The 25,247-nt window shown below is 58.5% G+C and overlaps 2 protein-coding genes across 2 annotated transcripts in view; one reads left to right on the forward strand and one right to left on the reverse strand.

Moving 5' to 3' along the window:
- The window catches only part of LOC117643520 (popeye domain-containing protein 3-like), a 112,364-nt gene that overhangs the window by 82,285 nt on the left and 4,832 nt on the right, over positions 1 to 25,247 (reverse strand). The window lies entirely within an intron of this gene.
- The window catches only part of LOC117643523 (protein jagged-1b), a 75,940-nt gene that overhangs the window by 28,748 nt on the left and 21,945 nt on the right, over positions 1 to 25,247 (forward strand). Inside the window, exon 3 of the mRNA XM_034382450.1 lies at positions 19,341 to 19,395. Coding sequence (XP_034238341.1) covers positions 19,341 to 19,395 — 55 coding nt within the window. The remainder of the gene's footprint in view (positions 1 to 19,340; positions 19,396 to 25,247) is intronic.

Genomic DNA, 25,247 nt, shown 5'->3' on the forward strand with positions numbered 1-25,247 from the left:
CCACACTCTGGATACGCGTCCTTTAGATGAATGAAAATTGGTTGATTTGATGAAACTGCTTTAATGATTTTTTTTTCGTGGAAACCAGGATTTTTTTAGCTGATGCTGTGGATGAAAGGCGTAAAAGTAGGCTTCTACCAGTGTGCCGGGCGGCCCCTCGCGGAGTGGCGCGCTGCGCTGGCTGGGCGCGTGCAGCGGGGCCCCGCTGGGGTGCCGGCGTGCCCCGGGGGGACGCGGGGCGTGCCGCGGCCACTATTAAAACATGCTTAGCAACGAGCTGATAAATGCCGCGCTGCCGTAAGCCCACCATAGAGAGTCGTTTTAGCCGCTCTGTCTCTCTCGCACTCGTGGGGCGTCCCGAGGGGGAGCGAGAGAGACAGAGCCCTCCCTGCACCGGGCTTCAAACGGGGCGCGCGGCTCGGGCCAGGCTCGACTCGGATCCGGTGAGGGATCGTAGGGATGCTCGCAAAGGAGCGAACGGACTGCATATGATGCCGTTTAGTATTTAAGTCGAATTCATTCGAAAGGCAGTCCTAGTCGTGTTCGAACAGATGAGGGCTCGTCAACCGTAAGGAGGAAAATGTCCCATCTAAGTGAAAGGTACTCTGCTAAAAAGAAAAAACGAGGGGAAAACATCATTTGAAGCATTCTTGACGGGAGTTCCGGGATCGGGAATCTGGGATCGGAATCATCCCATTACTGGGCCGCCTCGTCGAATCCAATTAAAAGCACCGCGGCGTCGTGGGATCGAACCCCCATACAGGTGCGTGTTTTTGAAACGCCTCCGCGCCCCGCCCCGCCCCAGCTACACGGCTCACCGACCTCCAATCTGGATTACGCGTCCATCTGTGTGGCCGGGCGGGGCGGTCGGTCATAAATGCTGTTCAGTGCGCGCTGCGCGCTACAAAGTGAATCCAGTTTAAACAGAGCGGCTCCGAAGCTGACGCACGACGAGCTTTACACGACCTGCCGACGTTTTCGAGAAGTCCCACGCTTTCCGTCTCCAACTCTTTTCTCAGAAAACTGTCGACGTGTGTGATTTCGTTTCTCTTTTTACATCGATGCGTCAAGTGGCCCCGTCCGTCCGTGGAGGCGTCGAGAAATGACGAATCGGTGGCATTCGAGAGCTCGAAGCTGGAGGGGCCGGAGGGGCTGCTGGCGCGCCGAGGTAGAGCACGACGCAAGCTAGACGCAGGCTGCGTGCGACTGCGCGCCCCGCTCGCCACTATCGCTCCATCTATCGATTTATCCCTCCAGACCCACGGCCCGCCAGGCCCGCCAGGCCCGCCACGGCGAGGCAGCGCCGGATTCTGTTTCGATCTCGACTCGTCAGGGCTGCCGGGCTCTAGCTCCGTCTCCCTCGCACCCGTAGGGCGTCGCGTGGAGGTGCGAGGGAGAGTGACATCGAGCCGCTGCTGCGATGGCCGCCCGAAAGGTCGTTTCGCCGCTCTGTCTCTCTCGCACCCCTGCGGCCCTGCGGCAAGCACCAAGAGTGCGACAGAGACAGACGGCAGGGCCTCCCGATAGTGCGAGCGAGCAGTAGCCGAGCCGGACAGTCGTACCTCGAGCCGCGGTCGATGCGTGCGAGGGGATCAAAACTCACTACTCGCCGAGCGGGCCGAAACTGGCTTGGGATGCTGCGAAGTTTTTCTCGGTTTTTCTCCTTTGTCACGTCAGCAGTTTTAAGATATTTAGATGGCAAAGTCATGCGATTGTCATTCATTTTCAAAAGGCCATTTATGACGGATAGAAGAGCTGCGTACTAAACTGTCTGTGTTTCTTTTGTCCGCAGGTAAGTGTCCCCGAGTCAATTAGACTGAGGCGGTCGCAGTCCGGAGGACACCGACACCGCCGAGCGTGAGTCCAGCCCGCGAGTCGCTCGCGCGGCGGATCGCTCGTGACGCGTTGCGCCGCGCTCGGAGTGGCGCTCGCGTGCCAACCAAGTCGCTCTTGATTTAGAATCGGCAGGGAGCGCATCTGGTTACCAATTAGAAAACCCCGTTGGCTCTGCAGCGCGCAGTTTGTCAAGTCCAGAGAGCCGCGGCCACTGCGAAGTCCCGCCTCGGATGATTTCGGTCGCAGTTTGTCCGAGGCCGGGGGGATACGACCAAGGAAGTGCCAAGTGCACAATGTTTAAAAATACATACCGCTGGGTCTAGACCAGCGGTTCCCAACCTTTTTCGGTTCGCGACCCCAAATTTGTAACAAAAAATTTCCGCGACCCCCAGGAAAAATTTCGCGACCCCACGCGACCCCTCCTTTATCATGCCTTTGTTACGGAGTGTGATTATCTGCCTTAATTTGGGAGCAGTATTGCCACAAAGTTGATCAAAACGGTCACAAATGTCTTTGAAAAATCGTGTTTTGGGCCGACTTTAAGCAGCAACTGCGTCTGATCCGAGGCGGTATGTCGTCCTCCCTCAGCGGGCATTTGGTCTTTGGACCTTTCTCTAGAATGCCTTTGTTACGGAGTGTGATTATCTGCCTTAATTTGGGAGCAGTATTGCCACAAAGTTGATCAAAACGGTCACAAATGTCTTTGAAAAATCGTGTTTTGGGCCGACTTTAAGCAGCAACTGCGTCTGATCCGAGGCGGTATGTCGTCCTCCCTCAGCGGGCATTTGGTCTTTGGACCTTTCTCTAGAATGCCTTTGTTACGGAGTGTGATTATCTGCCTTAGTTTGGGAGCAGTATTGCCTCAAAGTTGATGAAAACAGTAAAAAATGCCTTTGAATGCCATTTAGATCCACTTTGAGACAATACTGCTCCCAAACTAAGGCCGATAATCGCACTCCGTAACAAAGGCATTCTAAAGGAAGGTCCAAAGACCAAATGCCCGCTGAGGGAGGACGACATACCGCCTCGGATCAGACGCAGTTGCTGCTTAAAGTCGGCCTAAAACACGTGTTTTCAAAGGCATTTTCGACCGTTTTGAACTATTCTGCCAGCCGGGAAACAGCCGCGACCCCAGGCGACCCCAACCACCTCGCCGCGACCCCAAGGTTGGGAACCGCTGGTCTAGACACTGTCGTAGTACTCCGGTCGTACCTAGTTTGTGCTGAACGAGCGAATCGCCCGGTCAAGAGAGTGGCGCCGTCTCGTCACCCACCCCCCACCCCCGTTCTCATCAGCAAGTGCTTCGTCATGCAGCCTCCCCCTCCCCACTTTCCCCCCTTCTCCCTTTCCCTCGTTTCATTCCCCCACGAGTCCCGTTACGTACACTCGACGATTGACCCACCGAAACAGAGGAGGCGCTTGTGTTTGTGTGTGTGTGTGTGTGTGCGTATCTTAGACAAGTAAAAAATTTGCATTCGGAAACATCCTTCTGGGCAATATAAATTAAGGCATGTACAAAAGCGGGCAATGAAGGAGAGAGGCAGGGGCAGGGTGGGGGGAGGGGGAAGGGGGGGTAATATACGGGATGGACATAGTAGCCTCTCGGTCGTGCAGACTCCGGGACTCATCAGCGCTTCTTCTCGCCACCCCCCCCCCTCCCCCCGTCCCGCTAATTCGCCCCCTTTCCTCCTTCACGACGGGCACCCGGCAGGCTGCGAATCCAAACAGTGCTTTCTGTCATCTCCCTCGCACTCGTTGGGCGTCCCGGGGCCGCGGTGCGGGAGAGAGAGAGAGAGAGAGAGAGAGAGAGAGAGAGAGAGAGAGAGAGAGAGAGAGAGAGAGAGAGCAGGAAGGAAACTGGAATAAATCCGGAAAATGGCCCTTATACAGTGTGTTGGCTGGCGCCGCCGCACAGCGCCGCACGCTTCATAGGTGGACCACGCACAATGGGCTGAATGGGGCCCTATTTAGTGGCCCGGACGGCCCAAAGGCCCGGCAGAGGCCCCGGGGAGGCACCGAGGCAAAGGCACGGGCCGTGCGTGACCGCGTGTGTGCGGCGCACGACACACACACACACACACACACACACACACACACACACACACACACACACACACACACACACACACACACGGGCCCCGAAACGGGTCCCGGTTGAATGATTCTCGCGCTTGTGAATGAAGCGGCTGGACAGTTTGTGACGCAACCCGTCCGCCGTCGGCCGACGCCTGTGCGACGCCCGCGGCGACGGGACTGCCGCCGCCGTGTGTACAGTGTAGGCGCTGGACGTCGTATGTACTGTACTCACTCGCGCATTGACCGCACTGCAGAGGCGGCACCGCATCGTCTGGGACGTCTTTGTTCTTGTTGATGCGCACTTGGTAGGTTAAACACGTTTTCTACTCATGAATTCGCGCATAATTTGGGCCCCAATTAATGTCATCGCAGTGCCACTCAATTAAGAACGGTCATGGATTAATATTTTGAGGCGATAACATCGCGAAAACGACCTACTATTTTGATGGTCCCGACTGCTACGAGTTTATTTCGAGTTTTATCGTTCAACTATGTGACGGATTTTTATAATACTTTCTGCTGCTTAGTATTCGCTCGCGCGCGTCCGTGTGTGTGTGTGTGTGTGAGTGTGCGAGAATAGGGCAATTAAAACGGCCCATTAAAACTGGAGTAACGCCGCGACCTCTTGCTCTGCCCATTTATCCCCAAAATTCCGTCCTAAACACGAGATAAAAATCGTCCGATCCCGTTCCGGGCTCCAGGCGGCTCCAGGCTTGTCGAGGCCCGAGTCCAGGCCCGCTGGCCGGCAGACGCGTCGCGCTGCATTTTGGTATTCTGGTCAGGCGGAGTGGCCAGGCGCGGCCGGGGCGCCCCGCCCGGTGCGTGGAACACATTACGTCCGGGCATTGCGGCCGCCACGGCCTGGCTCGGCCGGGTGCCGCTTACGCCGCTCTGCCTCTCTCGCACCCCTCGGCGGCGCCCCGAGAGTGCGAGAGAGACAGAGCGGGGCCGCCTTGCCGGGCCGCCACGCACATCGACACGAATATCGATTATCTCGATCACGGTGGCGTGATGCGCGAGGAATCGCCGCCATGCCCGGCCGAGCCATGCCGCACTCCCGCGCAGCTTCTCAAAAATGGATATGACAGGTCCCGAAATAAAAAGCGAGCACCAACTTTTCTATTATCATTTTTTCTCGCGCCTTTTGTTGGACGTGTTTGTTGTTGTTGTTTTTTTCCACGATGATAAAAGTTCCGCTGCGTTGCTGCTGCTGAGGGGCCTCGGCGATGAGGTAGCCGGCCGGCCTGCCGTGGTCCGATTCCGACCGGCCGCTCTGTCTCTCTCGCACCCTGCCAGCACGGCTGCCGGGGCGCGCCGCGAGCGCCAGAGAGACGCGGTGCCGTGCGCACCGTTCGGCGGCGGCCGGCCGGCCTGCGTGTCCACTGGCGGGCTCACGCGAGGCACCACGCCACTGGGAAATGATCATTAATATGCGAGAGCTGCTGGGACGCCGAAAAGTTACTGTTCCTCCTTCTCCTCGTCCTGCTCGCCCTGCTCCCCGTGCTCGTTGTTGCATGCCCATCCTCATTCCCTTTTACGGCCCCCGAGAACAACCTCCGTGCGGCCAGGCGGCCTAGAGGCCCGACCAGCCTGCAAGTCGTCTTCGTCGCTCTGTCTCTCTCGCACCCACACGGGACGCCCCGTGAGTGCGAGAGAGACAGAGCGACGAAAGCGACTCTCGGAATCAGTCTGCTGGAGGCCGCGCCGCTGTAAAGCAGGACTTACAGGACCGCGACCTGCGGGCCGCGCCGCTGTAAAGCAGGACTTACAGGACCGCGACCTGCGGGCCGCGCCGCTGTAAAGCAGGACTTACAGGACCGCGACCTGCGGGCCGCGCCGCTGTAAAGCAGGACTTACAGGACCGCGACCTGCGGGCCGCGCCGCTGTAAAGCAGGACTTACAGGACCGCGACCTGCGGGCCGCGCCGCTGTAAAGCAGGACTTACAGGACCGCGACCTGCGGGCCGCGCCGCTGTAAAGCAGGACTTACAGGACCGCGACCTGCGGGCCGCGCCGCCGCGCCGCGCTCTAGGCCAGAAATGACGGATGCACGACGCCGTCCTTGTTTTTCTTGTTTTATTCATGCCATTTTGTTGTTGTTTTTGGAACGGCAGACGGAAGAGCACACCGCGGCGTCCCCGATACCCACCAGTGGGCCACCAGTGCAGCTCGCGTCGCTTTTTGCGCTCTGGTGTCCTCACTCATGGGCACAGGAGTGAACCAAACGCACGAGCAGGGAGAGAGGCTGCGATAGGGGTGCGCGCCTTTCCGTTCAAATTCGCTGCAGCCTGCAGTGTGGTGGCGTAGTCCGCGGCCAGACCGGACCGCGGCACTGCTGGCACTGCACTACGTACCGACCACCTGGATCGGCCAATTACGGGCCGCGTAACAGTGGAGCGGCGACGCGGCGGCCAATCGCCGGCCGGCATCGGCTGGGGGGGAGAAGGCAGTGTAGGGGCACCACCACCATTCTCTTGTCATTCAAAGCGCGCGCGGGAAATGGCACTTTGAGGGGGCCGAGCGACTCAAAGTCGCTTGAAAGCCACCGCACAGGGCGTGGCGGCGTGGCGCTGCATACGGACGCTAATTTCGAAACGCTGCCGGTGTGTGCGCGTGTGTGCGCGTGTGTGTGCGTGTGTGTGTGTGTGTGTGTGTGTGTGTGTGTGTGAACGCGCGTGAGAGTATGTAGGAGAGGCGGTCCCCGCTATAAACGTGAAATTTCCGAGTAAACTCAGGTGCCACTCCGTTGGCGCCGGCCGGCGCGCCGGCTGCCAGGGTTCCTCCTTCGTTCCCTCCTCGCTGCAAGTCCTCGCCGCGGCGAGCACAACGCAGTGCAGTCCGTGCCAAAAGTCGTGCCTCGTGGTCCTGGACGTCCTGGACGTCCTGGACGCCCCGGGCGCGGACCCCAACGAGCCCCGGTGAACGGTTCGACGCGGCCGCTTGCCAGAGAGTGCCAGCTTTTATGACGAGACGGAGTCGAACGGCCGGGAAAAGGCGCAGCCAAAGGCGCAGCCATCCTAAGGCGCAAAGTGAGAGAAGGACAGAGTGACGGAAATCAACCAAGAATGCTACGGCCGCTACGGACGATTCAGATTCACCAGGGACTGAATTTGACAGTGAAGGAAGCAGGGTTCTAGTTCCTTTCCCTCCCAGTGTGTCGGGGCCCAGGCCCGCCGCTTGGCCCGCACGTCGCGGCCGGTAAGTGCACTGTGAGTGGACGGCTGCGTGATCCAGAACAGCCTGTGCCGCGTCAAGGAGCGTGTTCTGGACGCGGCGCCCTCATTCGTATGCGTCGCGGGGAAGGCCCGCCTTGCCCGCCTTGCCCGCCATCCGACTCCGAATTCGTCGCTCCCTCTCTGTCGCACTCACGCGCCGCCCCGCAGGACCGCGGGGGTGCGAGAGAGACAGAGCGACGGAGGCGTTTCGGAGACTGACCACACAGTTGGGACCCCATTAGCGACCCCTAGGTCGGGCGGCAACCGCGGCGGCGCGAACGTCCGGCCTAATCCGCCATTCGTCATGGCGGCGCGACAAGTTGGCGGGGCGGGGCGGGGCGGCCTGAGAAATGCAAAAGCCGCGGGATCCGGCGGCAGTTCCACGCGCTTCGCGGCTTCGCACCGCCGCGAGTCCAAATACTGATTTCTGCCTGGATTTATAGCGCTGGAATTGTCAAGACGGGGGCGAGAGGGAAGGGGGGGGGGAGTCCGATGCATGATTAACGCGCACCCGCCCCGCGGATGATACATTCCAGCCCGGACAGCCAGGGCTGGCGGCCAGGGCTGGCGGCCAGGGCTGGCGCCGCGCCTCGCCGCGCCTCGCGGCCCGGACAATAAGCTCGAGTCGTTTTCATCGCACTGTCCCTCTCGCACTCACGGGGCGTTTCCGCACAAGTGCGAGAGGAACAGACTCCGCTCGCTCCGCGCGGAGTGCATAGGGCTGCCGTCAGTGGGATTAGCGGACGAGGAGGGACGGCACCTTTTATTGGGTGAGAACTGCGCGCCCGGTGTGACCGCACTGATAGTCCGCGAGCGTTCTCTCTCTCTCTCTCTCTCTCTCTCTCTCTCTCTTGATAATGTTCCCTGATTGATGCGACACTAAGCCCACCGTCCATCATATAAATCTCCTCGCCTCTGCTACTCTGCTTCGATAGCCTCGTCTATTTGCGCACGCACACACACACACACACACACACACCACACACACACACACACACACACACGCGCGCGCGCGCACACACACACACACACACACACAGAGTGCTGCCACTTATGTACGCAAAAATTTCTAGTGTATAGGGTTGCCAACTTCGGCCTGTGCCTGCTAGCGAAGGTATTGCCTAGTACGCGGGCGCAGGTTGGCAACCCTATTTCGACAGTGCCGAGTAGTGCGGCAGCACACTGCAACACCCGACCAGTGCGAATCCAGAAGGCGAAATTCCCTCTCTCATTTCTTTATCTTCGCCTGGCGGGGCGCGACGCGACGCGGGGACATCCCGGAGGTGTGGCGTGACTAGGATCTGCTCTCCGCAGAGCGCCGCCGAGCGCCGCAGAGCCACACATTGAATTTCAATCGGACTTTAATCTCTCCAACGAGCCGTGGCGGGGCGTGGCGTGGCGTGGCGTGGCGTGGCGTGGCGTGGCGTGGCGTGGCGCGCGGCGGCCAAAGAAACTAACACACGTGCAGGCAAGTGCGGCCGGTGGACCGGCGGGCAGCGAGGACTACGAGGACCGGGCGGAAGGCCTGAAGGCTGTCTCCGTCTCTCTCGCTCCCCAACGCCCTTCCCGCACGCCCCGCGAGTGCGAGAGAGACGGAGGCACCGCCGCCCTGCTCCGCCCTGCTTGGTATGCGCTCACTGTCCGCCCGGGTCCATGTAGTGGCAAAGTGTCCCTCATGCACTGTCTGTGGGAACCTTCTCGAAAGCAATTCAATCTGTTAAGTCATTACTGTATTTGTGGTCGGCATAGCAAGTAAAATCGAGACTTGGGAGGAAAGGAAGAGGTATACACTCTAAATGTAGGGTTTTCCAGAAACTGGGCGCCTTTGTCGCCTGCCCCACTTTTTAGGGCGCCAAATGTCGCCCAGTTTCTGGGCACCTTTGTCGCCTAGTCTCGGGGTGGGCAAACCATTAGGGAACCTGTCTTCACCCATGGCTCAGCAGCGACTAAGGTGCCAAAGGTGCCCAGACTCTGGGCACCTTAGTCGCCCAGGAACTAGACATCTGTGCATGCTCTACCATGGGAGAGGGCCGGTTACTGCATGATTAGTCCACCCCGAGACTGGGCGACAAAGGTGCCCAGAAACTGGGCGACATTTGGCACCCTAAAAAGTGGGGCAGGCGACAAAGGCGCCCAGTTTCTGGGCACCCCATATTTAGAGTGTAGTCCCAGTCCTCCCCCAAGGCAAGGCACACCAGTTGAAGCGTACTTTTACTCCTTTCTTCAAGCGAAGTGGTTGATTTGCACGGCTTCGAACGAAGTTCACCGTTGGGTTTTGCCAGTGCAGTGCGGAGGGGCGTTAGTGAGGCTTTAGTGAAACGTGGCGGTAATGCCGTCACGTCACTGGAAGAGACAGTGGCGCGGCGAGGCGTTCCGGCCCAGCAGGTGCAAGCGGCACTGCGGCACTGCAGGATGTCGGCTTGGTTCAGCGCGGCTCGGTTCGCGGCTCGGTTCGCAGCGCCAAAGCGGCCAAAGCGCGCATGCCTCCATCAACTTGATTTATCATAAGAATCCGCGAGCAGCACACTGTGGGACGGTCTCGCACTCTGAATGTTCTGCAGTGAAGATTCTCCATATTATGGTGAGGTTAGGAGACTCCAACGCACGGAGGGGTTGGAATCTACGAGGTCTTGCGTTCGAATCCTCGAAGGCTTGCATTTTTAGGGGGCATTTTTGGGAATCATTAATACGTTTTTACTTACATAGAGAATTGGGATATCGATAAAGCACGGCCCTTCTTGCGAAATTATATAGTGTAAGCATGAGCAAAATAGCGTCCGCGAGCGTTCAAAAAAGTCGTCAAGGAATTAGCGTGAGCGTTTTTTCCGTCCCGTTTATAGTGTGGCGTCGTTTGCTCGACGCGTCGCTTTCTGCGCTGCAAAAGGCGAGCGCCGAGCGGAGCGGCCGGCCTGGGCTTGGGGCCGAACACTCTGTCTCCCTCGCACTCGCAGTGCCCCGCCACGGCGCGAGAGAGACAGAGCGTGTTCAGCTTGCCGGCCCGTGTCTTTGCCTTTATTACCCGTGTTGTTATGATGACGGTCTTGTCGTCGTTCGGCGCGGTGCAGCGGGACGAACACGCTCTGTCTCTCTCGCTCCCCGACGAGGCGCCCCGCGAGCGCGAGAGAGACGGAATGAGCGCGCTGGTGGCGCCGTGGCCCCGACGCCGGCGATGCCATCCGAACCGAACGGGTCGGTAACGATGCCGATCTAGTGCATGGCGGTGCAGGGCAGTGCAGGGCAGCGCAGGGCAGCGCAGGGCAGTGCGCGGAGCCGCGGAGGCGTGCCGATCACGTCGGGGATAACTAGTGCGGTGTGTGCCGGCCCGGTGCGGCCCCGTGCCGGCCCGGTGCGGCCCCGTGCCGGCCCGGTGCGGCCCCGTGCCGGCCCGGTGCGGCCCGTGCCGGCCCGGTGCGGCCCCGTGCCGGCCCGGTGCGGCCCCGTGCCGGCCCGGTGCGGCCCCGTGCCGGCCCGGTGCGGCGCGGCGCGTTTGGTGGCCTGCGGTGGCGGCGACGGTGTCGCGTGGTGCGGTGGGGCCGCGGCGGCCGCGGTGCGGGTTTCATGTGGTGACAAAAAGGGAATCCACCGCGGCGGCGCGGTGGCGGGGCGGGGCGGGGCGGGGCGGGGCGGGGCGGGGCGGGGCGGGGCGTTCCTCGCGACCATTCTCACGCACGCCGCGTCTCAAGGAGCACCGCGAACTACTGCGGCTGCCAATTGGCGCAGGTCGGACGTGTGTGTATGTATGTTTGTGTGTGTGTTACGACGCGCGCGCGTTCTTGAGCGGGCACGTGAGGAGCGTGTGTGTGTGTGTGCGGGACACCGACACGGGGTGGTCCTGTTCATATTGTGCCAAGCCACCGCTTCGCAGATGTTGCTCGCGCCGCCGCCGCCGTCGCGCCTCGCCTGGTGTTAAGAGGGCGGGACGCGAGGCGCTTCCCCCCCCCCCCCCCCCCCACGGGCCGCCACGCCCCGACGAACAGGTGCGCGACGTGGTTCGAGCACAATGGCGATGACCAGTAGCGTCGGCCTGTCATAGCCACACCGCCTCGACCGGGGCGACCGGGGCAGCGCCTTCAAAGATTCAATTTGGCGTGTGTGTGTGTGTCTAATTTGACGACTAGCTTGAACCGAATCTTAGTCATGCATTCTTTCATTTTCACCTTGTTTTTGAGCCAGCAACTCTGCTGGGGGCGGGCACTCTGTCGGCGAACGCGGAAAAGTCCGCCTGCTTTCCTCTGCTGCTCCTCTACTGCATTTACGTACTCGAGGTACTCCTCGGCGACCAGCAACGCTGCTGCACCGCAGGGCACCTTTGTGGCTGGCGATATACAGACGTTTGCTTCAGTCATCTCTGTAGTGCTATAAAGTGGCCGCCCCGCCCCGCCCCGCCCCGCCACGCCCCGCCACGCCCCGCCACGCCCTACGCTGGCCTTGTGTTTGAATGCTATACGCCTTACAGCGTCGAGTCCTTCCGGTCGCGCTGCAGCGGCGTAGCCACTCAACCCCTTTCGCCCCGGCGCCCGGACCCGTCACTGCGTGCGTGCGGCCACCACTACACTCGCGGCCGCACAGTGGGCCAGAAGGCCGGTGGAGGCGGCCAAACTTCTAGACGCGTTTTGAGCTCCAAGAGTCTCTGAATGAGACTCGAACCGAACGTGCGACCCCACCAATGGATTGCTCTCGAGACGAGGAAGAGAGAGAGAGAAAGAGAGAGAGAAAGAGAGAGAGAGAGAGAGAGAAAGAGAGAGAGAGAGAAAGAGAGAGAGAGAGAGAGAGAGAGAGAGAGAGAGAGAGAGAGAGAGAGAGAGCGAGAGAGAGAGAGAGAGAGAGAGAGAGAGAGAGAGAGAGAGAGAGAGAGAGAGAGAGAGAGGGAGGGGGGGCGATCGCTGCGTCGCCGCTTTAGGACGCAGGCGATAATCATGTTTGCATTATTCCGTGCTTTTTTCTCATCCTTCCTCTTCCGCCGCGCTCGGTGAGGTTTTTTAAACTTTTTTTTTCCTACTCGCCGCGCGTTTTTTTGCCGCCCTTTTCCCTGATCGCGGAGCGACGTGTCTCCAGTGTGGTACCTCCCACGTCGCGCGCGACTGATGCCAGCCAACTCGGTTAGCGCCTCAGTGCGTGTGGCGACGGCCCAGCGGGCCCAGCCCGGCCGGGCATCCATTAATTCACGTAACGGCAGTGTTTCTACTTTTTTTTTTCAACGCCGCGGCCCTCCGTGAAAGGGAGCTACTACCCTAACCTTTCGTGTGTGCGCACGCACACGCACGCATGCACACACACACACGGCCGTTGATAGATGCACGCGTGGCGCACCCGGTGGGCCGGCCCGGCTGCCTCAAGGTGCCCGCACCTCGGAAATGGCGCACTTGACGATATCTCGTAAACGCCGCGGCCTTACAACGCTCTAAGGGTAACAAACATCCAGGGAACTAGTTTCCGGCGAAAGTTACTGGACGCGCGTGTACAGTGTACAGTGAAGTGCGGCCGAGGTTTACGGTGGAGGCCCTTGCAGCGCGGACCCCCTTCATCAGACGCTGTCCTCTCCGCCTTCGGTGCCTTCGGTTTCCCTTCCCCGCGCGGCCGTGCGGCTGTGAGGGAACACCTCGGTGCTGAGTCGGCGGAGTGCAGTACCAGTAGCCTGGTTCCGAACAGTCGCTCGCTGTCTCTCTCTGTCTCTCTCTCTCTCTCTCTCTCTCTCTCTCTCTCTCGCCCCTTCGGGATCTCCCGCGAGAGCGAGAGGACAGAGCGAGTCAGCCCGCCGGCTGCGACTCCCTTCCTCGTGCCATTCTACAGTGGCGTGGCCGCCGGCGTGTGCCACGCCGCTAGTTCCGCGTCGATTGTCCCGCGAAACGTCCGACGTCCCCCGCGGGATTGAAGCCTGAGAGAGCGGGGCCGAGCGGGGCTGTGCCGCATTCCACCTCGCCGCCCCCGCCCCCGCCCCGTGTCTGTGGACACCATTGGCGGATGGCCGGGGGCGCTTCTAAATACCTCAGCGTGACGCAACCGCCGCACAGTGGGCCAGAAGACCGGCGGAGGCGACCAAAACGCGGGTCTATAGAATTTCAGCCGCCTCCATACCGGTCTTCTGTCCCACTCCGCGCCGCGAGAGTCCCCACCCAGACTGCTCGCTCGACTTCCTCCGGACTTTGATTGACTTCTTGACCCCTCCTAATGTTTTCCTCCGAGGCGCGGCGCCTGGGACGTGCCACGATCCCGGACTCGGCTTTCGCTCCGCCACTGTCGCGGCATGCCGCCGCCCCGTCCTGACTGACGCACTTCCTCGCCGCGTCGCCGCCTTTCGTGGATTCCGCTGATCCGCCCGCCGCGCGTCGCATCGCCTCGCCTTCCCTTATTTTATTTATTTTCCCCTTTCGGTCGCCGCCATTGTGTGCGTCGTGTTTCACGGCGTTTTAGCACCGCGCGGCGAATAGCTGCAGCCAGCGCGCTGACCGGGCAGCCTCACCGTGAGAGCCCCGCGCCTCGCGGCGTCGCGGCGCCTTGCGGGCTGCGGCGAGCCCTCGGCCGCCTTCGGCCCTCAGGGGTGCGTTCGAGAACTCCACCCGGGGGCCCTCTGTCCCCCCCACGCCGGGGTGCGTTCGAGAACTCCACCCGGGGGGAAGGTGGTAGTGGGGGTAGAGTGACGCGGAGGAAGGCAGGGGGCACCCGAGTTTCCGAACGGCTGTGGAGGGAACCCTGATGCCGTCTGCTATGTAGGTTATGGTAGCACTTACTGTTGCTGCCGTTTGTCAAAAGATGAAGTTTTTAAACCTTCAATCATATGTTTAGCACACTATTTAATGCAAAATTTGAGAGGAAAAGTTTCATAACCATTGAATATCAGAACACGAAATTTAATTTCTCTTCTCGGCACTTGCATAGCCGGAAAATCTGATCAAAGGGTTCTAAAGTTCTTGCCGTTATCGTTACAGACTTTTAAAACTGTGATGAGATAATTAAGACTAGAAAGATGGTTATGCAAAATGGCCTACTTTCAAAACTCCCGCCAACCACTCGCGTCCCCCGACGCACCCACCTCGTCGAGCAAGGTGGATCGGGGGCCCTCGGAGGACCACCCGAGGACGTTTTCGGACGCCCCACCCGAACCTCCCCGAGGGCCCCCGAAGAGTTTTCGGACGGCGTGGGGGGGACAGAGGGCCCCCGGGTGGAGTTCTCGAACGCACCCCCGTCCGAAAACTCTTCGGGGGCCCTCGGGGAGGTTCGGGTGGGGCGTCCGAAAACGTCCTCGGGTGGTCCTCCGAGGGCCCCCGATCCACCTTGCTCGACGAGGTGGGTGCGTCGGGGGACGCGAGTGGTTGGCGCGAGTTTTTGAAAGTAGGCCATTTTGCATAACCATCGTTCTGGTCTAAATTATCTTATCACAGTTATAAAAGTCTGTAACGATAACGGCAAGAACTTTAGAACCCTTTGATCAGATTTTCCGGCTGTACAAGTGCCGAGAAGAGAAATTAAATTTCGTGTTCTGATATTCAATGGTTATGAAACTTTTCCTCTCAAATTTTGCATTAAATACAGGGTGAGTTTTCTCACTGTGTCAATAATTTGCAGGCAGTTTAGGCATCTCTAGGGGACCATTTTTCACCAATGAACTAGTGGGCGCAAACGTCTAGATACGGAGATAATTGGTGTTTTGAATTTGGATTTTGCGCCTACAAGGTAGGCACCCGGTGCCACTGAGGGTGGCAGGACCTGTCGAGGGGGTGTCGCGGGACTAGCAGTACTCGCGGGAGTGCCACTTAGCTCGCGGAAGTATCCGTGGAATCCCGCCACCCTCGCAAAGACAGGCGTGAGATCCACTGTAACGGGGGCCACCATGGCAGCCCCTTGAGACCCGCGGCAACCCCTCCCAAAAGACATTTGCAAGGTCCGCCGCACCCCTTCGAGACTCGAAGCACCCCTCCTAGACCCGCGACACCCCCACGTGAGGTCCTGCGCCCATCAGTGGCAGCGGGTGCCTATCTCGCAGGCGCGAAGGCCAATTACAAAACAGCAATTATCTCCGTACCTAGACGTTTGCGCCCACTAGTTCATTGGTAGAAAATGATCCCCTTGGGGTGCCCAAACTACCTACAAATTATTGACACATTGAGAAAACTCACCCTGTAGTGTGGCAACCATATGATTGAAGGTTTAAAAACTTCATCTTTTGTCAAACGGCAGCAACAGTAAGTGCTACCATAACCTTAACATAGCAGACGACATCAGGGTTCCCTCCACAGCCGTTCGGAAACTCGGGTGCCCCCTGCCTTCCTCCGCGTCACTCTACCCCCACTACCACCTTCCCCCCGGGTGGAGTTCTCGAACGCACCCCAGGTGGAGATCCGAGCAAAAGCCCGCGCTGGGCTGGGCGGCTCACAGTGGGCCAGAAGACCGGTTAAGGCGGCCAAAACTCTAGACGCGTTTTGAGCTCCAGAGTCGCTGAATGGGACTCGAACCGAACGTGTGACCCCACCAATGGATTCCTCGTTCGGAGAGCAATCCACTGGAGGGGTCACACGTTCGATTAGAGTCCGGTTTAGCGACTCTGGAGCTCAAAACGCGTCTAGAGTTTTGGCCGCCTCCACCAGTTTTCTGGCCCACTGTACCTCGGCGGGGCCGCCGTGGGAGCACTTTTCAGGCCGTCCGCGCGCAACGCGGCGCAACGCCCGTCGATGCTTTATGGGCGGGGCGCCTTGGGGGCCTATTGCAGGTGCGCGGGTGGCCGAGCGCGCAGCGACGCAGCCTCCGGCGCAGAGAGACTCGGGTTCGATTCCTGGTCGGTGCGGCCCGCTTTTCCGACAGCCGGCTTACGTCGCAGCGCGCCTGGAGCGAGCGGTGCGCGCGCTCTTTCAGACCCTCTGTCTCTCTCGCACTCGTGGGACGCGCCGTAGATGTGCGAGAGAGACGGCACGCTCGGCGGCAGGTCCGCGGCGTTCCCCCGGCACACTTTTCATCCCATTCGCCAACTAGATCGGCCCGACAGGTGTATTTCTCACTCCGCTCCGCGCACGCCGGCACGGGATTTTTCACTCCGGCCGAGGCGAGCCGAGGGCAGTGTAGGGTAAGGCCCCACAAAAACTTGTTCAATTTGTGCTCGCGTGATGGGAATGTATAAAGACTGGGAGCGCGGGGAAAGGGGGGAAAACAAATAATAAAATGATAAAAGTGTTCCCGAGGGAGCGTGAAGAAAGGACGAGCCAGGGGCTGGAACAGCAGAGCAGCACAGCCGGCCATCTAGATCAACATCCTGCCGAGCCGTTCGCTCCGTCTCTCTCGCACCCTCACCCGGCGCCCCGCGAGCGCGACAGAGACGGAGCGACCAAAGGATCCTTCGGAGTGGCTCGGCTGTCGCAGAGCGAACCGGAACGCCAGCGAGATTCGACTCGAGGGGCCGCCGAGGTAATCCTCGGAGATTCATTCGGAGCCGCCACGTCTCGTCACGTCTCGTCACGTGTCGTCACGCGCAGGCGGCTGCCCCCGTCACGTCACCTGTCACGGCGGGGGGCGCGCTCCGCGGCTGGGACTGCCGGGCAGCGCTCTGGACAGCCTGGATATGATGATGAGGGTCCCCATTTCGGTGGTGACCTCAAACGCCCAGAAGGGGGAGTTTATGGAAACGAAAGGCGGCAGCACTCCGCGTCGCTCCGTCTCTCTCGCACTCGCGGGGAAGCCCGTTGGGGTGCGAGAGAGACAGCGCGACGGGCCACTGGTCCACGCCCCGCGCGAGAAATACTGCGACGTCGCGGAGTCAGGCGCGGCGGCGTGGCGTGGTATATGGACCAACGGCCAGCGTGACCCCCGGCAGCGTCCGCGGGGGAGCGCACCATGGGCGGGGCGGGGGGGGGCGGGGCTGGGTGGAGCACGTGGGAAACGAGCCACGCTGCCCCGGCGTGAGGCATGTGGCATCTTGCTGACTGACTAGTTCGAGTCGTCGGTGTGTTGCAGTGTGTTGGCGCGGTGCGGCCGTCTCAAGTTAGCGGCGAGATCTGTCATACGCGAGGCGCGGGAGAGAGGGAGTGGGGGGGAAAGGGGGCGGGGCGCTCTGCTCTAGCGAGCGTAAGCGACACACGACCACCTTGTTGACTTCCTGCCATCTCGCGGCCGGTTTTGAAATGGCGACGTACTCGCGCACGTCCCAAACGCCACTTCACAGTGCGCCGCCCGAGGCCCTGGCCGCGGATCGGGTGACGCCGAGTACCGAGAACCCTCTCCGTCAATCTCCGACTGACTGCAGCGCCCTGCCGCAGGCCGGTCCCTACCGTCGAAGAGTTTTGACGCTGGACCGCTAATTTCGCCGTCATTGACAAGAACTCTATGCGACAAATGGAAACGGGGTTGGTGCGCGGTGCAGCCTTGGGGTTCCTTGTTTTTCCCGGTCGCTCTCCGCATTAGTCACTGCGCTGTAAAAGGACGCCTGCACTGCAAAAGGACGGGGCGGTGTGATGCAGATAGAGCCGCCTACGCGGGTTGAGTAGCACCGCAACTCTCCGGCCGGTCGGTCTACGCCACCAGAACCTAAACGGATCAACATTTCAACGTGTTTGCGATCAAAGCGGATTACGAACCAAAAAAAAAGGAAGAAAATCAGCAGGGAGAAAAAGAGTTGCTCTTAATTAATTATAAGCGCGGCGCTCTGGACAGCAACAACACGGCCCCTAAAGGCTCCGCGCGGCGCCGTAGAGAGAGAAAAAAGGAGCTGAGAAAAAAAGGAGAGTGAGAGAGAAAGAGGGAGAACAGGTTGGATTAAGAACTAATTACGGCGCCGAGCTTTACAGTGGAGCGTCGCGAGAACCACACACAGTCATTGAAATTCATCCCCGAGTGTGTGAGTGCGAGAACTCTGCGTGCGTGTGTGTGTGTCCGGCGTCCTTTAAAAAAGTGGTCTCTGTGAAGCTAGTGCCGCGCCGCGATGTGCTGGAATGGAGCGGGCAGCCTGCAACACGCGTTTACTAGTACAACCTGCTGCTGCAACCCACAGCCTCCGCGGCGGGGCGAGGCGGGGCGGGGCGCTAACTAAGCTGCGTCGGGCGGCTGGGTGAGTATGGATGGACAATTAGTGTAGTCACACCTCTGTGTCTTTCTTTCTACGGATCACACATGCACACACGCACACACACACACGCACACACACGCACACACACGCATCGTCAGCACCAACATTTAACCAGTGCATTGGCTTGCAGCTGCACCAGTGCATCCTCGCGCCCGAGCCCGGAGCGGCCTCGACGAGATTGGACCCCCTTTGGGGCCCTCGCTCAATTTGGCTACCTTTTGGCACGATTTTGATTTTAGCCGAAATCGGGGCAGATTGCGCGTCCGGTCGCCACCGACGCGTTATGCAGCGTTTTTTCCCGAGCGGCGCAATGGCCTGAGAGAGAGAGAGAGAGAGAGAGAGAGAGAGAGAGAGAGAGGGAAAAAGGAGGGGAGAGAGAGAGGGGGAGGGGAAAAGAGAAAAAAACGGGGGGGGCAGGGCTGGGTCATCATAATCGCGCCGCAGTCCCTTTATCGTGAGGCCTTCTGTTGGCCGTGTGATTATAAAATTGGTTAAAACTGTTATTACGGTCGGGGTGTGTGGCGGGGCTGCGCGCTAAACGCCCCTGGATCGTGGCGGGGCGGGGCGGGGCCGCAACATGGTTGGTACCGCTCCACTGCGCAGGCCGCGTTGCCCCGGCAAATTGCCAATAAGTAGTGTGCTTGAGTGCACCGCGATCGCCGCTCGTTGCTTGTCGCGCGGGGGCGGGGCGGGGCGGGGTGGGTACCCCGCGCGCTAGCACCTGTAAGATGCGCCCCACAAGGGGATCGCGCGCTTCGCCCAGAAAAAGGATAAGCTGCCCACTCAAGGACTCAAGCACTTTGCACCTGAAGGATAGAAAAACTATTTCAGCTAGAAATTTAAAGTTGACGTGGGAAAGGATAGAAATCACCTCAAAAGACACGAGTGACGCCTCGTCGTGAGGTTTCAAAGACGGATCTTGAAAAGTGTAACGCTATTCTCGGAAATGTGACTTGCAGCGTCGAGCATCCTTGCTCTGTTTGCCAGCGTCTTCTTCTCAACAATGTTGTGTGTGTTTGAGGCTCTGTCTGTGTTTGTGCGGGGGCTTCCCCCTCCCCCCTCCCTCTTCAGCCTACACAGTGCCGCATGATGTGAGAGTGACTGAGTGAGCGAGTGGACGCATCCTGGCAATGTGATCTAACGTGTCTCTTTCTCTTTCTGTTGCAGAGATCCTTTACGCTGATTCTGCAGGCACTGGACCTGGGCAATTACAGTGACCCAGGTGAGTCATCATCCTCCTACGACGTGGATTGTGTTGTTGTTGTTTTTGTCCCTCCCGTCTGGATGCCAAGTTGTTGTTGTTGGATTTTCGGGGCGTTACCGCATGGCAGTGTGGCACGTTTTTTTTTTGCATGTCGTTGGAAGAATTTTCGGGACGAGAATGCATCAGCGCATCGGAGTGAAACCCGAAAGCCACCCGAAGCCACCCGAAGGCATCCGAAGGACGCAACATCCCGACACAATTATGCGCCCATAACACACCCCCCCCTTCCCAAAGCCACGGCAGTGAGTCACTCCTTGCGGTCGGCGAGGCCAAAGGGCCTTCCTGGTCAGGCCCCGTCAGGCCGCGGCCGCACCGTGCCCTTTCAAACGCCGCGCTGCATCCGAAGGGAGCCCCAAGGGCTCGGCCGCGTTCGAGCCTCGAGGCCAAGGTGGGCCAAGGACGCAAGGGCATGTGTCAAAAGCGCGACGCGATGGGAGCAACGAGGCCCACCTTTTGGTGGGTGCAGTGTAAGTGCCACGAGCCGAACCAGGACGCGAGTTCTTTCGGTGCGCCAGCGGCAGGGTCGTCTGGTTCAGTTTATACGTTTCCCCTTCTCGAGTGCACAGCGGGCTCGCTTCCGAACGGCGCTCTGTCTCTCTCGCGCTCGCGGGGCGTTCCGAAGGGGTGCGAGAGAGACAGAGCGACGATGGTCCGGAGACGTCCCGCAGGCTGTTGCAGGTACTGTGGTACTGAGTGCTGACCGCCGCCCCCCGGGGTCGGCGCCTCATCTGAGTACAGGGCGGTGCTGGGTGCGGTGCACTGCGGTGCAGCGCAGGGCCCGCGCAAGTAAACTGAGCCGCGGCCGGGAGGGCATAAGGCCGCCGTCAACGGGGAATGAAAGAAAGGAGAAAGTTAATTTGATAAAATTTGTTTCACGGAGTGCGAGCAGCCGCGCCGCCGGGATCGAGTGGCGCGGAGTGTCGCAAGCAACGCGACCGGCCGATGTAATGGCGCGGCGCTGCAGCCTGATTGGCTGATTCTCGGAAAGGCATCTTGCCCGCGGACAGGGGCGGGGCGGGGCGGGTTCGACTTGGACGCGTTCGCGCTGCTGAATTTATGGCGGCTCATTTCCGACGCGGCGAATTCCCGACCATTTTTCGATCCAATTTAAAATAAATTAATTTTCACGGAAAAGACGGCGGCCGTGTGGGTGGAGTGGACCGCCCGATCGGGGCCGATGGCTATCGAACACGTCCCAGATCGGCCTCGGCCCGGACCAAAAGGGTGCCGTCGAGCAAGAGGGCGAGGAGAGCACGGCCTCGGGCCGGCCAGGACGCCGTCGAGCACAGAGGACGGCCTCGGCCCCCCCCAGGACGCCGTCGAGCACGTCGGGCAGGACAAAAGAGGCCGTCATTCCTGTCCGCGGTGCTAGGCCAGACAAGTTCTCGAGAATAAAAATCGGGCGCCACTTTTGTAAAGTAAACAAACCGAACCGGCGGACGCCGCGCCGCCCTGTCCCCCCGGGCGGCCGTTCCACCTGTCGGAGTTGATTTGCTTGTCATCATCAATCTACGCGCGGCGCGTCCGGGGCCGGGAGGGGGGGAGGAGAGGGGGGAAGGAGAGGGGGGGAAAGGGGAGGGGGGAGGGGAGGAGGAGGAGGAGGAGGAGGAGGAGGGGGGGGGAGGGGGAGGAGGAAGAGGTGGCAGGAGGGGGAGGGGGGAGGGGGGAGATATAATGTGATAAGGAAGTAAAAACTTGGTTTGGGGGTTACTTAAATTAAACGACAATAACGGAGAGGAAAAAATGCTGGACAAGGGGGCGGGGGAGAGGGAAGGTGGATGAAAAAAGGGCGGGTGCGGAGCGTCCGGCGGCTTGCAAGTACAGCAAAAAAAAAAAAAAAAAAGGGGAAAACACCAAAAAATGACGCACTTTCGCTTGGCCTGTTGGACGAAATAGCGTGATGGCTGTGTGATGCATAGCCGAAAAAAATGGTGTAATCATTAATAATAGGTATCATTAGCCTAAAGGAATAAATGGAAAAAAAAAATGCCGTGGAGCTGTTTAGCCGCCACTGACCGCTGCCACGGTCGGCGGCCCTTGAAGCTTTTCCCTTTGCTTTTATTGCGAGTATGAGAAGGTTGTACTCGAAGGAGTTGTGGGCACTAGACAAGTAGTTTTTTATAAAAACTTATGTGGCTAGTTATTTTTTATTCTTTGCCCCCTTTTTTCCCCCCTTTTGCTAGTTGTGTCTTTTTTCTGTATTGTGGGTGTTTGACGACTTCAGTACGTTTATTCGGACCCATGAAGTAACAAAATGCACGCTCTAAAGCAGCGGTTCTCAACCCTTTTTCGGCTCGCGACCCCCAAAATTTTTAGCCAAAAATTCCGCGGGCCCCCAGGAAAAGTTTCGCGACCTCACGGGGGCCCCCCCTTTTGCATGCCCCCTGCGTCTGATCCGAGGCGGGCATTTTGGGTCCCTCACCGGGCAATTGGTCTTTGGACCTTCCTTTAGCAAGCCCTGTTTCGAAGTGCGATTATCAGTCTTAGTTTGGGAGCAGTATTGTCTCAAAGTTGGCCAAAACGCTCAGAAATGTCTTAAAAAAATCTTGTTTTGGGTCGATTTTAAGCAGCCACTGCGTCTGATCCGAGGCGGGGATTTTGCTCCCTCAACGGGCAATTGTTCTTTGGACCTTCCTTTTGCATGCCTCTGTTACGGAATGCGATTATCAGTCTTAGTTGGGAGCAGTATTGTCTCAAAGTTGGCCAAAACGCTCAGAAATGTCTTAAAAAAAATCTTTTTTGGGTCGATTTTTAAACAGCCACTGCGTCTGATCAGAGGCGGGCATTTTGCTCCCTCAACGGGCAATTGTTCTTTGGACCTTCCTTTTGCATGCCTCTGTTACGGAATGCGATTATCAGTCTTAGTTTGGGAGCAGGGATTGTCTCAAAATTGACCAAAAAAAGGCACAACGATTTTTCAAAGACATTTCTGAGCGTTTCGGCCAACTTTGAGACAATACTGCTCCCAAACTAAGACTGATAATCACACTCCGTAAAAAAAGGCATGCTAAAAGAGGGTCCAAAAACCAAAATTTCCGTTGAAGGAGGACGAAATACCGCCTCGGGTCAGACGCAGTGGCTGCTTTAAAAAAGGCCCAAAACACGATTTTTCAAAGACATTTTGACCGTTTTGGAAACTTTTAGACAATACTGCTCCCAAACTAAGACTGATAATCACACTCCGTAACAAAGGCATGCTAAAGGAAGGTTCAAAGACCAATTGCCGGTTGAGGGAGCAAAATGCCCGCCCCGGATCAGACGCAGTGGCTGCTTAAAATCGGCCCAAAACACGACCCCAGCTACCTCGCCGCGACCCCTTAAAATTTTTCCTAAGGTTGAGAACCCCTGCTCTAAAGCATATGACGTCACAGTCGTTGAATACCAGTGGCGAAAACTCTGTTTTGGGGTCAGGCCCCGCTATGCAATGCATGGTGATTCTTGTTCCTGAAAGTCTCTCTCTGTCCGCCAGGCCTGGAGCAGGTGATCGAGGAGGCCTCCTACTCGGGCATCATTCTGCCGTCGCCCGAGTGGCACCCGCTCACGTTCCGCGGGGGCCCCTGGCGTGGCTGCGGTACCCCGTGCGGGTGCAGTGCGACATGCACTACTTCAACGCCACCTGCACCAAGTTCTGCCGGCCGCGCGACGACAAGTTTTGGCCACTACACCTGCGACCCGAACGGCGACAAAATGTGCATCGCGGGGGATGGGCGCCAACTGCGAGATCGGTGAGTACACTGTACACCGCGACGTGTTTTTGCAATAACAGGCATTTATGCAAAACGGAACGGAACGCGCACAAAAAAGAGTGGTGACGCGACTCCGCGGCCAGGTCGTCTGCTCCCCGGATGACTGACTACCGCCTCGGCGGCTCAATCAATTACTCCCCCGCCGCCCCACTCTATTTCGAGCGTAATTAATCGTTAGCGGAATTAGAACCAACTTATGGTTTTTATTTTTTCAGAGGTGTTTAAAGTAATTCAAATTGTTAAATTTTTTTTTCCGCCAGAGCACTGCTTTTTTGTTCATTTTTTTTCGGACGCGTTCGGAGCACGGGGAAAAAAAGGGAATTTCGAAACTTTTACTTCCCGGACAGGGGCGGGTTCGATTGGACCGGGGCTGCGAATATGGGGCCCATCGTATGGCGCCGAGCATTTGCAATTTCGAAAGGCATCTTGCCCGCGGACAGGGGCGGGGCGGGGCGGGTTCGACTTGGACGCGTTCGCGCTGCTGAATTTATGGCGGCTCATTTCCGACGCGGCGAATTCCCGACCATTTTTCGATCCAATTTAAAATAAATTAATTTTCACGGAAAAGACGGCGGCCGTGTGGGTGGAGTGGACCGCCCGATCGGGGCCGATGGCTATCGAACACGTCGAGATCGGCCTCGGCCCGGACCAGGATGCCGTCGAGCAAGAGGGCGAGGAGAGCACGGCCTCGGGCCGGCCAGGACGCCGTCGAGCACGTCGAGAGGACGGCCTCGGCCCCCGCCAGGACGCCGTCGAGCACGTCGGGCAGGACAACGAGGCCGTCATTCCTGTCCGCGGTGCTAGGCCAGACAAGTTCTCGAGAATAAAAATCGGGCGCCACTGTGTAAAGTAAACAAACCGAACCGGCGGACGCCGCGCCGCCCTGTCCGCCCGGACGGCCGTTCCACCTGTCGGAGTTGATTTGCTTGTCATCATCAATCTACGCGCGGCGCGTCCGGGGCCGCTGGAGGGGGGGAGGAGAGGGGGGAAGGAGAGGGGGGAAGGAGAGGGGGGAGGAGGAGGAGGAGGAGGAGGAGGAGGAGGAGGAGGAGGAGGAGGAGGAGGAAGAGGTGGCAGAGGGGAGGGGGGAGGGGGAGATATAATGTGATAAGGAAGTAAAAACTTGGTTTGGGCCTTACTTAAATTAAACGACAATAACGGAGAGGAATAATGCTGGACAAGGGGGCGGGGAGAGGGAAGGTGGATGAAAAAGGACGGGTGCGGAGCGTCCGGCGGCTTGCAAGTACAGCAAAAAAAAAAAAGAAAAGGGGAAAACACCAAAAAAATGACGCACTTTCGCTTGGCCTGTTGGACGAAATAGCGTGATGGCTGTGTGATGCATAGCCGAAAACATGGTGTAATCATTAATAATAGGTATCATTAGCCTAAAGGAATAAATGGAAAAAAGAAATGCCGTGGAGCTGTTTAGCCGCCACTGACCGCTGCCACGGTCGGCGGCCCTTGAAGCTTTTCCCTTTGCTTTTATTGCGAGTATGAGAAGGTTGTACTCGAAGGAGTTGTGGGCACTAGACAAGTAGTCTCTTTATAACAACTTATGTGCGCTAGTTATTTTTTATTCTTTGCCCCTTTTTTCCCCTTCTCCTGCTAGTTGTGTCTTTTTTCTGTATTGTGGGTGTTTGACGACTTCAGTACGCTTGATTCGGACCCATGAACGTAACAAAATGCACGCTCTAAAGCAGCGGTTCTCAACCTTTCTCGGCTCGCGACCCCAAATTTGTAGCCAAAAATTTCCGCGACCCCCAGGAAAAGTTTCGCGACCTCACGGGACCCCTCCTTTAGCATGCCACTGCGTCTGATCCGAGGCGGGCATTTTGCTCCCTCACCGGGCAATTGGTCTTTGGACCTTCCTTTAGCAAGCCTCTGTTACGAAGTGCGATTATCAGTCTTAGTTTGGGAGCAGTATTGTCTCAAAGTTGGCCAAAACGCTCAGAAATGTCTTAAAAAAATCTTGTTTTGGGTCGATTTTAAGCAGCCACTGCGTCTGATCCGAGGCGGGCATTTTGCTCCCTCAACGGGCAATTGTTCTTTGGACCTTCCTTTAGC

Source organism: Thrips palmi, unplaced genomic scaffold (genome assembly GCF_012932325.1).
Source record: "Thrips palmi isolate BJ-2018 unplaced genomic scaffold, TpBJ-2018v1 HiC_scaffold_17, whole genome shotgun sequence".
NCBI lineage: Eukaryota > Metazoa > Arthropoda > Insecta > Thysanoptera > Thripidae > Thrips > Thrips palmi.